Source organism: Mustela nigripes, chromosome 14 (genome assembly GCF_022355385.1).
Source record: "Mustela nigripes isolate SB6536 chromosome 14, MUSNIG.SB6536, whole genome shotgun sequence".
Classification (NCBI taxonomy): Eukaryota; Metazoa; Chordata; class Mammalia; order Carnivora; family Mustelidae; genus Mustela; species Mustela nigripes.
The window spans coordinates 73217665-73233370 of NC_081570.1; the positions used below are offsets into that span (position 1 = coordinate 73217665).

Sequence of the window (15706 nt, forward strand, 5' to 3'; positions counted from 1 at the left end):
TCAGAACATTCCATCCCAAAGCAACAGAATACACATTTTTCTCTAGTGCACATGAACCATTCTCCAGAATAGTTCATATCCTGGGTCACAGATCAGGTCTCAACCAGTACCAAAAGGCTGGGATCATTCCCTGCATATTTTCAGACCACAATGCTCTGAAATCAAAACTCAACCAAAAGAGAAAAGTTGAAATGAACTCAAATACATAGAACCTGAAGAGCATCCTACCACAGAATGAATGGGTCATCCAAGAAACTAAAGAATTAAAAAAAATTCATGGAAACAAATGAAAATGAGAACACAACTGTTCAAAATCTGTGGGACACAGCAAAGGCAGTCCTGAGAGGAAAGTATATAGCAATACAAGCCTTCTCAAGAAACAAGAAAGGTCTCAAATACAAAACCTAACCCTACACCTAGTGGAGCTTGAGAACGAACAGCAAAGATAGCCTAAACCCAGGTGATGAGAAATAATAAAGATCAGAGTAGAAATCAATGAAGTAGAAACCAAAAGAACAGGAGAGCTGATCAACGAAACTAGGAGCCAGTTCTTTGAAAGAATTAATAAAACTGATAAGCCCCTGGTCAGATTTATCAAAAAAAAAAAAAAAAAAAAAAAAGAGAAAGGACCCAAATGAAAGAGAGATCACAGCCAATATCAAAGAAATACAAACAATTGTGTGTGGTTTTTTTTTTTTTTTTTTAAGATTTTATTTATTTGACAGACAGAGATCACAAGTAGGCAGAGAGGCAGGAGAGAGAAGGGGGAAGCAAGCTCCCCACTGAGCAGAGAGCCCGATGCGGGGCTCGATCCCAGGACCCCGGGATCATGACCTGAGCCAAAGGAAGTGGCTTTAACCCACTGAGCCACCCAGGCACCCCTAGTAGTAAAGCTTTTGTCAAGATTTCACTTCCAGTCACTGAAGCAGCAGGTAACTGGTTTATCTGCTCACACCTCCACACACTTTGACTAATGGCATTCTTGCAAAGGCATAATGAATGAACTTGGAGGATTAGGGAAATGAGTTCAACTTTACTATTTTAGCAAATGAAGCTGGTAAATATAATTCTCTAATATTATATCCTTGAGATTATAGTATTTTTAGGTACTTTCTAGTGAACTCTGAAAAAACAAAGCAATGACTATATCTAAGGAAGCTAAGGATAAAGCTTATTCTACTACACTATAAAATGATATTTATTTTTGTATCTTTAGTTTCTGCCTTAAGATTGAGAAAGCTACAAAACAAGCAAGGAAACATCTACCTTAATTTATATTAAGTTCTGAGAAAGTAAGAGAACACTGGGGGAATCTTTCACTAAGATATAATTACTGTTCCATTGAAAAGCTCAATGAAAATGTATTAAAGTACAACAAAATGAAACAAAAACCAAGAAATAAAAAAATTTTTTTTTACATCACTACATTCTAAATTAAATTACACTATTCTAACTACAAAATCTGAGGGAAAACAGGGGTGCCTGGGTGGCTCAGTGGGTTAAAGCCTCTGCCTTCAGCTCAGGTCATAATCCCAGGGTCCTGGGATCGAGCCCCACATCAGGCTTTCTGCTAGTCAGGGAGTCTGCTTCCCTTCCTCTCTCTGCCTCTCTATGCCTACTTGTGATCTCTCTCTCTGTCAAATAAATAAATAAAATCTTAAAAAAAAAAATCTGAGGGAAAACAGAACAAAGTTTCTTCCAGAATTGTGATGAATACAAGAATTTGTTCACGTACCTAAAACAAAGAGACCTTCATAATCAAGAATTAGGACTATAATGATTAGACTTTCAACTGAAAACAAACACACCCATAGATATACCCCCTTCCCTATTAATAGTTACTGGTATGAATAATCCAGGGTCATCACCTGGGAACAATGTATTTAATTCTACTGATATTTAGGAACTATAATAGAATGAAAAGAAACAACCAGACACAACACCACATTTCCTGAGGTCAAAACATCCACAGAATTGGTAAAAATGATCCTGAGCTTGAGTATTTTTTTTTTCCTAAAGATTTTTTTCTATTAATTTGACAGAGAAAGAGAGAGAAAGAGAGACATCCCAAGGAAGCACAGTGGCAGGTAAAGGGAGCCGGAAAAGCAGGCTCCCTCCTGAGCAAAGATCCAATGTGGGACTTGACCCCAGAGCCCTGACATGAAGGCAGAGGCTGAACTGACTGAGCCACCTAGGTGCCCCCCTCAGCTTAAATACCTTAGTAAATAGTTTTTTTGTTTGTTTTTTAAAATTTTACTTATTTGTTTGACAGAGAGAGACACATAAGAGAGACCACAAGGAGGGGGAGTGGGAGAGGAGAAGGAGGCTTCCCACTGAGCAGGAAGCCTAATGTGGGGCTCGATTCTAGGACCCTGCGATCACGACCTGAGCCGAAGGCAGACACTTAACAACTGAGTCACCCAGGTGCCCCTAGTTAGTAGTTTTAAAATAAAACCAACTAGCCCCTTGGTAAAAATATTTTAGAAAATGGCAAAGTAGTACTTAATAAAGATTTCATGGTCTTTCTGCTCCTAAATGTTTGAAAAATACAGCCCATTTTCCTCTTAATTTGAAGAACTGAGATCCAGACAAAAGTACAGTTCAATACCCAAATATTCAATAGTCTCCAAAAATACCACAGGGATGCTATTATATAGCAGCAAAGGCTGCTTTTTAAAAGAGAATTCAATTGTTAGTGGTATTACCACACCAATATTGAACATGATTATCTGTCACAAAAATGGGCAATTATGATCATCTTTAAGCAAGGCTGCAAATATCTGAAATAAAAAACAAAACAACTGGCACAAATTGCATTATGGTTGCTCTCTATTAAAACTAAAGGTAATCACCTCATATATACTAAGATACAAAAATAAAATTGTAATAAAATTTAGGCAAAAGCCTAAATATCTTAAATACTAAGAGTGTCAATATGAAAGCAGAACAAAAGACACTAGGCTGTTGCAAACATTTTGATTTTTTGCCCACTTTTTGACAAGCACACTATCAAGTTTAAAACTCATTACAGTACCCAGATGAGCTTTTAACACTTTTCTTCAAAAGGAAAACAGAAAACACAGTTTCTACCTATGAGGTATGCTTTTATGAAAAGTTATCCTCCTTACTGCCCCTTCCCCCATCCCCCACCATTGCACTAAGGGGCTACCTTGTAACTAGTTGAAGTCTACTGTAGCCTTCTTTCATTGAGGCTACCAGTTTCTCAAGGCATCTTCACTCACCCTTCCAACCCAGTTAATCCATAGATCCTGAAGGTTTTATTGCCTAAATCTTTTCAGATCTGTCCCTTCTCCATTTTTACTACCAATATGTTGGCTTAAGCCCTTTATCTTGCCTCTGGAAAACGGCAATGTAGGTTATTTTTCTGGCAACAGTATTCCCCTCTGTCCTACCAACTATCCATACTGATGACAAAATTCATTGAAATACAAATCTGATGCCAGTTGTTTATAATTTTTAAATTTTGTCCCCTGCCTACAGGATAGAGTCCAAACTTCTTTTCAAGACATACAGGCACTACTCTTCCTAACCAGCATCATCTATTATCATAACCAAGCTATTTGATTTATCTAAGGCGACCATCTTTTTCATGACTTTGCCTTTTCAGTAAAGTTTCCTTTTGCCAGAGAGGACTTTCTCCTAATAATTTTCCAAGTTAGCATAAACAGCAACTTCTGGATAAGCAAGTGGTGGTATTTACCTCAACTGTCAAAAGGTAGTATGTCCTTCCTTCTGTGTGCTATCATGGCACCTGAGTAGATTTTATTTACACCATACTTCTTAATTCTTTAAAGAAACCAATGCATCTGGAAATAACAAAGAAACTATACAGAAGGGTACAGAAGTAAAACTTTTCCTCTGCCCCCCACCTGCACTCAGTAACTTTTTAACTATTTTTAGTTCTTCTGTTGGTCACTTTTATAGTGATTAATGTGGTTGTATCTATAGTTCTGAATACATCAACTTTAAGGGACTATTAGACCTTGTCCTCTTTCCAACTTATATTTATTTTATTTCTAACTCTTTAAATGGGCACCTTCCTAATACTGGGTATTATGTTTTAGCCTAATAAAATATCCTGCCAACTGCATTCTACTTCCATGCCTATTTCTTCTACTTGACCCCTTGAGGACAGTGACTACTGTCTTACTTTGACATTCTCCAAGCCTACGCCAAGAAGAAATATTTATTTTTTATTATTTTTTAAAGGACTTTTTTATTATTATTTATTGAACAGAGAGCTAAAGAGCACAAGTAGGCAGAGCAGCGAGCAGAGGGAGAGGGAGAAGCAGGCTCTCTGCTCAGCGGCTCGATCCCAGGACCCTGCAATCATGACCTGAGCCGAAGGCAACTGCTTAGATGACTGAGCCACCTAGGTGCCCCAAGAAGAAATATTTAGTGTATAAACAAAGTTTATTTTGACTCTGAGATAGGTATACAATTGTAAGGCAGCCTGGTAACAGAACATGAATTACTTTAATGGTTTATTTCCTTTTAAAATATTGTAATCTGCAAATGTGATTAAAATGTTTTAATATGCTTAGACTCTTGATCCTAATTTATAACTACCAAAAAAACTGATTTTTTAAAATTAAAGACAGATGAAATGCTAAAAAATACTAAAATATTAAAAATAAAAAAATACTAAAAAATTACTAAATACTAAAAAATACTAAAATACTAAAAAATTAAATATTTTAGTTCAATTAAATAATTATACAAAATGTTTAAAACTTTTGTTACATAAATATGATACATATATTTATAACCATTTACTATCTGATGACTTTAGGTAAGATTCTATGTCTGAGACTCAATTAGAAAATGGGGATGATAATGGTACTTATTGCAGAGTTGTGAAGATTATATAAATTAATTCAGATAACGGACTTGCAACAGCACCCTTCATCTAGTAACAAATGTTAGTGGCTATTACGAAGTAAATATTTGTGTTGGTATGCAAGCCTTAGCAATTCTTTCAGTAAATTAGAACTGCTGCCAAACATTATTCACATCTTTAAAAAAAGCTCCTTAGTGACTAATGTTTTTATATTATAATTAGAATAATCTGTTTAAAATTTATATTTGTTTCCTTTGAAGAAATCAGTTCATGTATTGATGCTACAGACACACTACAGAAATGAAGCTATTTTAAGCAACTGTGAAATTTCTTTAGTGACTACAATTTCACGCACAGTTGGCTAAACCTCCATTTCATCCTATATGTTTCACACACCAGTAGCATCTCTACCCATAGCAGATAGGTTAAAGCTTAACACATGCCACTTTCTTGAATAATGTTGCTTAAGCTGTCTTCTAAATTACTCTGAAACTGGCTACAGATTTTCCATGTAAATTGAATAGAAGTAAATGTTTTGATGTTCTTTTACCTGAATTATGAAATACTATGTGACTTATTTAAAAATGTCTGGGCCTTAAATAAGCCAAATTTGTTAATATATCCTCAAAAACACCAAGTAATGGGAGTCATTAATGTCTATTGTATACTGAAAAATAAAGATTAAGTAATTTAAAATAAAAACTATTGATGGAATTGTGTTAACTAGAAATGCAAAAGAAACCTTCGAAAAGCCAGTCTGGTATTTTATATTTAACTCATTCATTTTCTTCCAGTAAGCCTGTGAAATAGGTATTCACATTTTCAAGATGAGAGACAGAATAGAGGTAAAAACTTGAGACTCTAGAGTGCCTGGGTAGCTCAATTGGTTATGAGTCTGCCTTTGGCTCAGGTCATGATCCCAGGGTGCTGGAACTGAGTCCTGCTCTAGGCTCCCTGCTCAGTATGGAGGCCTGCTTCTTCCTCTCCTTCTGCCCATCCCACCCACTCGTGTTCTATTTCAAATAAATAAAATCTTAAAAAAAATGAAGTAAAAATAAAAACTTGGGAATCTGGAGTCAAAAAGACTTGAGATGAAGCCAGGTTATGGCACCTAATTGCTTAGGTAACTTTGGATAGATAACACCCTAGTTTCCTCTTCTGTTAAACAGGGATAGTAGTATTACATTATAGTTGTTGTAAGGATTAAATAATGTAGGTTAGATACTTTAGCATATAACCAAGGTACGATAAACACTCAAAGGTGAGCCAGTTAATTACTTAACAAAAATGAAGATTCCAAAGTAATTTGCTAACTCAAAGTCACAAAATTAGTAGCTAAGATAATAACTAAACTCTTTCAAAAACTTCAATAAACAGGAAAAAGGGGATAAACTTCTAATAAACTAAACCTATATTAATATTTCCTCTCTACTGTCTCTGGCTTGCTAGGAATGGACGTAAATGTGAAGGAAGAAAACGGGAATGCTACTATATGCTATACAAAGTGGACCAATTAGCATTAGTCTAATTCCAGTCAAGTAATGGAGTGGGAACTGGAAGGGATCTAACTATAGTCTTAAAATTATTTTATGCACTATTTAGGTCCACTCATTCAAATTTAGTGTAATACAATCATTACCAAAGATAAATATTTTTTACTTTCTAATATTATCTTAGTATATTTTTAAGTGAAAATAAAAGCACTCTATCAAATGTCTGAGCTGTTGAGCTATTTTCCAGAACCAGTAATGGTATAATTTGGTGATCTGTAGTCTAGGCTTCTACTTGTATCCTGTAAATGAGACCAAGATGTTCCAAAATTCAAATAAAAGAAATTTTAAAAGTCACTTTAAAGCTTTTCTCCTCCAAAATTTTCTTAACCTTTGAAATCTGTTACCATGTATTAGTTTACAAAGATAAGCAGCAGAGGTATGTTAGTAGGAAAATAACTGCAATTAGTTTGATAACTTGCTTTTTTTACAAAGTGATCATTTCTATATTACAAATATAATTTGATTTACTTTGCTATTTCTGCTTTCATAGAATATCATAGCCTTAAACTGATGTGTCATCTGAAACTTTGAAAACCAGTAATATATTTTATTCTAAACTTACTTTATAAATTTATTTTATTTTTTAAAAGGATTTTATTTAATTTGACAGAGAGAGAGAGAGACGCATGAACAAGCACAAGTAGGGGGAGCAGCAGAGACAGAGGGAGAAGCAGGCTCCCTGTTGAGCACAGAGCCCTATAAAGTGCTTGATCCCAGGGTCCTGGGATCATGACCTGAGCCGAAGGCAGATGCTTAAACAACTGAGCAACCCAAGCACTTCCTAAATTGACTTTAAAAAAAAGGGTCTCATTCAATTTCTGGAATAGGTTTGTCGTTAAAACAAAACTCCACTTTATCAATTTTTTTTGAGAGAGAGAGGGGACATGTGAGTGGAGTGGGTGGGAAGGGCAGAGGGAGAAAGAATTTTAAACAGGCTCCATGCCCAGCATGAGTTCAATGAGGGGCTCAGTCTCCTGACCCTGAGATCATGACCCGAGCCAAAATCAAGAGTCAGATGCTTACCGATGAGCCACCCAAGTGCCCTGGTTTTGAAATCGTTTTTTTTTAGTAAAATCCTTTCTCTCCAAATGCAATTTTCATATGCATTTTAAACTGATCAGAATGCTACATATTTTTAAAATTCATTTTTGTAGTATTTTTAAGATATGTTAATCAGCAGGACTAAAACATTTGAAATCAGGGTTATGTCTGGCATAATTTATTTCTGCATTTTGTTCCACATAAACAAGTAGTTGTGAATGGTGAAAAAGTTTTCATACTACTAATTCTGTTACCATATTTCTTCTTGTTCTTGATTCAAAAGAACAGCTCAAAAGTGGAGTAACAGAAAATTTTGTTCCAAATTTTTAAGACTGGGGAGTATAATAGTTCATGTTATATCTCTTACCTATTTTTTTAAAATCCACTTTGCCACTAGCAATTATTATTATTATGCTATTCTTGGGTCCTCTAAATTTTTCGTTTTTAATCAGTAAATCAGATACTACTACTAGCCCCAACTATTCACCTAGGATTTATTATACGCCAGGAACTATTCTAAGCAGTGTATACACATTAACTCGTTTAATCCTCATAACCACCCTATGAGATGTTAACTATTATTATCTCTAATTTATAAGTAAGGAAAAAGACACAGAGTGATCAAGTAATTTGTCCAAGATTGTCAGCTGAGTAAAGGCTATTTTTTTAAAAAAGATTTTATTTATTCATTTGAAAGAGAGCAAGCAAGCACATGAGCAAGGGGCAGAGAGGCAGAGGGAGAAGCAGAGTCCTGACTGAGCCTGGAGCCCAACGTGGGGCTAAATACCAGGACTATGACCTGAGCCAAAGGAAGCCTCTTACCCATCTGAACCACCCAGGAGCTCCAAGACTTTCTGAACCTAGTTTGGTTCCAGAGCCTGTGCTCCTAACCACTACTCTAAATTCTCTCCTTACACAATCAAGAATTAATAAACAACAAATTAAGCTGAAATCACTTGCTTTTGGGTTCGTATTTTTGACTAATTCAGCTAACTCAATTTTTTTTCTCTCCGAAGGTATGCTGGTTTCATCACTAGCCATCTTCAGGAAGATAACTCACAGATAAGGTAGGTGTAAATGCAAAAGAACAGGAAGTACTGAAAACCAACTAAATAACTGATAATTATTTAATTAAATAATAAATTAAAATATTTCAAAAGAAAATGGGAAGCAGTGGGACTATAAGGATCTTGATGAACTAAGGTCTTAAAGAGAACAGGTGCTATCTAAGGAAATAGGGGCAAACAATGAAGGAAAAATACAAAAATCCTATAATAACTATGTCCAGAAGAAGCTGAAATCATTAAGATATGAAAACCTTAAATGAATGAGAGGAAAAAAGCACAAGTTGCCTTAATCAAGTTCAAATACACAGAACTGCTAAGATTATAAAAAGATGAGAAAAACACCCATCTATTGAAATACTATAATCTTATAAATTTCAGATAACAGAAGTTAAAAAAATTCTTAATAGAAAAAAATTTGATTTATGCTTCTCCTCAGGAAAATTCCAAGAAACTTTTAATCTGATAGTGGTGTACTGTTTGAAAAAATACCTATTAAGGTTATAGCAGTCAGACCTCGATCTCAAAATCTGTGTTAAAAAATTAATTAATATCTCTTTTTAGATTTGGGATGCTTGCAGTGTCTTTATAAATAAAATATACAAATCAGAGATTAGATGAACAGTTATAACAAGTGTTATTCATCAGTAACTGCCAACAAAAAGACAAATCTTTTTATATTCAGCATAAGTGAAATATATGGACACATATACATATATATTTTTTAATTACCTTTTCTATGTCTACCAGTAGTTGATCAAGTTACTTACTCTCTGGCCTACAAACTTCCACTGGTTCCCATTCCCTCAAGAGAAAGTCCAGACCTCTTAGCATAGCTTGTAAGATTCACGATGTCCTGGTTCCTGCTTGTATTTCCCTTGCCACTTTGCACTCTTGGTCTATCTCCCGTATCCAGAGATGCCATTTCGACTCCCGTTTTTTCTACTCACCTGGGTGCATTTTCTATCAATTCTCAACCTAGATCTTACCTCTCCTAGGCTTTGTTCTCTTTACTCCTAGCACACCACACCTATCCCTCTAGCCTTACTTGCCTGCTTACCAGTCTATCTCCCCACCAGACTGACTGTAAGCTCCTTGAGGGTAGAGACTGCCCTTCAGTTTTTTTGTTTTGTTTTGTTTTGTTTAAGATAGATTTATTGATTGATTGAGCAGGGAGAGAGGGAGAGAGGGAGAGAGAAAATCTCAAGCCAACTCTGGAATGAGCGTGGAACCCGATTCAGGGCTTGATCTCAAGACCTAGATCATGACCTGAGATAAAATCAAGAGTTGGATGCTTAGCCGACTGAGCCACCCAGGTGCCCGATGCCCTTCAATTTTTGTATCAGCAATGCCTAGGTTGGTGCCTGGTATATAAAAAGCACTTGGTAAGTGTTTAATGGAAAAAAAAAAATCACCGTTTCCAACTTATTCTTAGTAAAAACAGCCTCACTCAAGGACAAAAACTTATGAAATACTATATGTAAAGGCCAGGGATTCAGAAAGACACCATCTTAGACTTCAAAGAGCATAATTTTATGGAATGAGAAAAAAAGCGCAAAATAACAGATACAATATGGTGAAGGTAAGTGCATATCAAGGTCTTTTCAGTGCTTTGAGAATACAGACGTGTAGATAACATAACCTGGGAGTCCTATGGTAAGAGAGGTAAGGGAGCTGAAATTAGGGAAACCTTCCCAAAAGGGTAGACACTTGAGCTAAATCTTTAAAAAGACAGATCAAATAGTAGCTATTTACTCTAGTCACAGTAGGGTATGGGTAGGAGGGGAGAGTAACACGTATCTATGGGATTGCTTACCTAGTATCTGCTCTTCAGTGCTTCATCTCTCTGTACACCAGTGCAATATTCCACAAGCTGCTGTGGCAGCCAATGGGCCTTGTATTATTCTCTATCTTGGCCAACAACTGGTTAGTGATCTAACCTGAGCTAGTAACAATCCCTGCCTAAAATATTTCAAAAATATCAATGAGAAAGAATTAATCCTTTTCTCATGGGAAAAGCTGAAAGATACAACATTTGGGAACTGGCAGTTACTATGTTGTCCCACCACAAGGAAAAAGTCAGTCAGTAGTGGAAAAAAAAATGTTCCCTTCCTTTTCATCTTAAGATTTTATATATTAAGCTGAAGTTACTCATGCTATATATATAAAATACTAACTGTATAAAAGTAGCACCAAGATTTAAATATTTAAAGTCAAATATTTTTTTTCATTAGCTTACCTTTTTCCTTCCAATTACAAATCAGTACGCTCTTTACATTTAAGCCAATATCCTAATGTATATAAATGGTATCTAGATACATAGTTATGAAGTAGTAAATTAACTTATCAAAAATTCTCATTCTAGCAGTATTTGTGATGCTTACTAGTAGGTCCTATATGAACAGAATGGGTAGGAGAGAAGGAGACCCAATAAAAATAATGGAGTACATATTTACGGAATAAGAGATTTAAAAGACATTTTCTGCTCTTAAGACTTTTTTAAATTTTTTTATTTTTTTAAAGATTTTATTTATTTATTTGACAGATAGAGATCACGAGGAGGCAGAGAGGCAGGCAGAGAGAGAGGGGAGGGGTAAGCAGGCTCGCTGCTGAGCAGAGAGCCCGATGCGGGACTCGATCTCAGGACCCTGGGATCACGACCCGAGCTGAAGGCAGAGGCCTTAACCCACTGAGCCACCCAGGCACCCTTAAGATTTTTTTTTTAAAGCAAATTTTAAGCTTCTGGCTATCAAAGACTAACTTCAGCCTGTTAAGTGAGTAAGCATTACTAAAAATGATTAGCCTCATCTCTGGAAAAGCTTATAAACCATATCACTAAGAACCAAAGTGAATGATACTGGTTACACTTTTTTTTTTTTTTAAAGACTTTATTTATTTATTTCACAGAAGAGAGATCACTAGTAGGCAGAGAGGCAAGCAGAGAGAGAGGCGAGGAAGCAGGCTCCCTGCTGAGCAGAGAGCCTGATGCAGGGCTCGATCCCAGGACCGTGAGATCATGACCTGAGCTGAAGGCAGAGGTTTAACCCACTGAGCCACCCAGGCGCCCCACACTTCTTAATTATATATAAATTCCTAAAACATTCCTGTACATAAAGTAATTTTCTCTTCTAAAGAATTTGTATTTATGATGATTTACACAGACACATACACACCGAGACATGTTTAAGTGCTTTTAATGTTTTTAATGTAAGGTACTAATCTATGCAGATTTTTACTTTTATTAAACTAAGACTAAATTAAACTATGATTTCAAAATTAAGCCTTAAGTCAGGGTTGAGATAGACAAAAATATTGCATATGTTACATATGCTCATGTACTAGTAGTCTAGACAGCAGTGTTACACACATTAAATCAAGTCTCACTTTTATACTTGAATGTGGTTTGCATCTAAATGGAGGCTTGTCCAACATGCCATACTCTGTATGCCCAGCAATATTTCTAAGGGTTTCTGACATGTTTTGGTTCTACCATTTACTGATTTTGTACAACACTATGCTAGCAAATGCTTAATGAGAAGTAAGCACATTGTAGAGATGAGGGGAAAGGTGTAAAGAAAAAACAATGGATACAGCATAAAAGTTATGTTAGGATACAGGCTCACTTGTACTTACAATTACTTCAGCTTCTAATTAGTTAGGCATATATTAACTGGTAGAGTATTTGCTGATGATTATTGCTGGGCTGTAAGTGCCGAGGATACCACACAGAGCTCAATTAATAATTAAAAGTGAACGGGAATATAATTTGAGAAGCATGTGATTTAAGATTGGTTGTATTAAAAGCATAACATAAAAATGGTATGCTATGAAGGATTACTGAGAAAGGGTAGGAAGTAAAAAAAAAAAGCTTTTATATGTACCTGGTTTATAATTTAGGAGTATTTGATACCACTTAAAGGAGAGAGCTTCTCAATTTAGCCTAATTATAAGACAAGGAGTGTGATAAACACTGTTTATTATTATAAAACACCCCTTGTTATTAAATTCTTTTAAGTTTGGTGTCTCAGGAAATAATCATTGTTGATTAAGTAGTATGGACCATAGAATAACAGCATTATGATTAGAAGATGACATACAGATTCCTCTGGCAATTTGTCCCACATGAATATCTCTAAATAAATAAATAAATAAATAAATCAAGAGGGAAGGGTCTTACTAAATTAGTTAAGTCATACATCTTAAATCTATTTAAAATCAAGTTTTTAAAACTTGTTTAGATAACCTTACATGCAATGAAAACTAATTCATATACATAGAAATTTTTTTTTTAAAGATTTATTTCTTTGACAGAGTGCGAGTGAGAGAGCACAAGCAGGGGGACTGGGAGAGGGGAAAGCAGGCTCCCTACGGAGTTGGGAGCCCAATGCAGGGCTTGATCCCAAGACCCCAGGATTATGACCTGAGTCAAAGGCAGACGCTTAACCGACTGAGCCACCCAGCCACCCCTAAAAATCTTCTAAATGTGAAAATGTATCAACAGTATATGTGAACCAAGAAAACGAAAAAACACGGAAGACTTAGGAGACATCCTGGGACAGGAGGAATTTCAGGTTCATAACTGAGGAACTGAATATTAAATTTTGGTTAAATATTAACACTTTTAAAGGTTTGCTTCTTCTTCTTTTTTTTTTTTTTTAAAAGATTTTATTTATTTATTTGACAGACAGGGATCACAAGTAGGCAGAGGCAGGCAATGAGTGAGAGGAGGAATCAGGCTCCCCACTGAGCAGAGAGCCCAATTAGGGGCTCGATCCCAGGACCCTGGGACCATGACCTGAGCCGAAGGCAGAGGCTTTAACCCAATGAGTCACCCAGACGCCCCTGCTTACTTTTTTAGAACGGTAAAACGATACTTGGTGTTATAAATAAACCTTTACTACCTAGCAAGAATACAATTACAGAAAGCTTTACAAACTGTTAACACCTTGAAACAGAATTCAGTATGTACAAGTGAAAGAGAATGTGAAAAGGAAACCTAACAGAGATGCTAACTCTTTTTCTCATTCCAAACACAGGGGACTCACTGACTCAATTTTATCTGGCTTATATAAATGATCTTTTCAGGCTACTTCTTCATTTTAAAAAGTATAGAGGCTTTTATGAAAAAATTTAAGAACTGAGTAAGTTAACTATTAATTTGAACAATGGGACAAAATGGTAGATTTTATTGGACAGTCAGAACTACCTATCCTTAGCTGTTTTCATGTGTTAAAGATGAGATTAGCTGTCTATTAATATTAGTAACAGTCATGTAAGTTAACAGACCATATTCTTTGTTAACTAGATAAAAAGTTTATTTATCACCTAGAATTATGTGCCAGGTAGTAGGTGCTATACTTTCCTTTTTTTTTAAAAAAGATGTTATTTATCTGGCAGAGAGAGAGAGAGAGGGAGAACATGCACGCATGAGAGAGAAAGCACAAGAGGGGTGGGGGGCATAGGGAGAAGTAGACTCCTTCATGAGCAGGGAGCCTGATGCAGTGCTTGATCCCAGGACCCCTGGGATCATGACCTGAGCTGAAGGCAGACGCTTACCCTACTGAACCACCCAGGCACTGTAGGTGCTATACTTTCATCTCAAATTTCACTGTAAGACTGAGTTCTTATTACAAATGAATAGAAGCATCTTCATGTGGCCAGAAGGATCCAAGCATGCTATAGTAATTTTGTAACTCCTCTGCTAAACCATGGTAGAATGGGGTCCTGGTAATATAAACCCTAACTTTTCCTACCTAGTTGCTTTAATTGGTCTAGTGGCCCAGAAAGAAATCAGTTGACTTTTTAAAACTACAAAATGTAAAAGCTAGGGATTTTATATTTAAGTTGATTAGGCAATTCAACATTTCACCATATCTTAAGCACACCAACTAATGGAAGAGAGATACTAGAAAACAATACCTTTTTAGTTTCAAATTGTGCTTCTTCCTGACAGCATCCTCTACAGTCAGGATCCAACTGAAGCAGGTTAAACTGTCCAAGAAGATCACAAGAGCTGCAGAGCAAGTTGCTGGAGAAGCCCAACTCTCTGCAAGCCTCTGATGAAAACTCTGCCCCGAACGCAGACACCTGAAAATAAACAAAATGAGAAATAAAACATTATTCTATATTTATATTGGAAAACAATAATTCTTACATCAAACAGATTGAGGTAAGATGAATGAAATGACTTGTGCAACCAATCAGAACAATCAGCAAAATCAGGCTTTCAAAAATATCTGTTCTCTTCCCTTATCCATTCTCTCATGCATCTCAGTGAATACAGTATACCTTCATTTAAGGTCAATCCCTCTACCTGTGGTTTGGGGCTTATCTTCTGCACTTCCATAGGGATTTAATTTAATTGGTAAAACTCAATTCTTCAGCCCATTCAAGCCTTACGGTTTTAATTGCTCTCCCCACGTTCTGTCATCTCTGAATTGTTACTATAGTCTAGCTTCCAACCCTACCACTCAACTAAACTTGCCAAAAATCACTAAATACAAAGGTATTCAAAAGGCTCCAGCTGTTCTTCCCATTGCCTGTCCTCCTTCTTAAGTGCTGCTGTTTCCCATTTCTATTTCTGGCTCTCTTTTTGCTTTACATATTTTCTATAGATGACTGCATCTTCCCCAAGGCTTCAAATACCTACTTACTGAGAACTCCTGAGTCTTTTACTTGAGTGTCAAACTTCCAAAGCCAACAGTCTAACTGACCTCATTTATATTATATGTTCCACTGGCATAGCAAATTCAAGATCTCTAACACTGAAACTTATCTTTTCTGCTTAAATCTATTCCTCCCAATGTACTTAATAACTTAGTAAAATGGCGCTATTTTCCCGGACCATCTAGTTGCCCAGGCCAGCCATCCTAGATTCTATATTTTCTGCCATTCTTATAAACAATTAATTAACAAGCCTTGACAATTCTGTTTCTTAAAGAGCTTTCAAATCATCTCTTGCCTCAGTGGCTTAAAAGGTCATTGCCAGTCCTACCTTTATTAACTTCTCCAATCCCATTCTACTTTTCAACTATAATGAATTCCTGGAAGAATAAAATTCCTATTCATACATTTGCTCATACTTTTCCTACATCTAAGGCTCCTTTTCACCTTCTTAATTTCAACTTATTTCCAAGAACCTGATCAGTATCAGTCTTCAGTAAGCCCTCTGGGGCAGTGGGGGCGGA

At 36.0% G+C, this 15706-nt stretch overlaps 1 protein-coding gene across 2 annotated transcripts in view; it reads right to left on the bottom strand.

Moving 5' to 3' along the window:
• SELENOF (selenoprotein F) overlaps window positions 1–15706 on the bottom strand; it is an 89729-nt gene that overhangs the window by 68622 nt on the left and 5401 nt on the right. For both annotated transcript variants that reach the window (XM_059375306.1, XM_059375307.1), the window contains exon 2: window positions 14439–14606. In XM_059375306.1, coding sequence (XP_059231289.1) covers window positions 14439–14606 — 168 coding nt within the window. The remainder of the gene's footprint in view (window positions 1–14438; window positions 14607–15706) is intronic.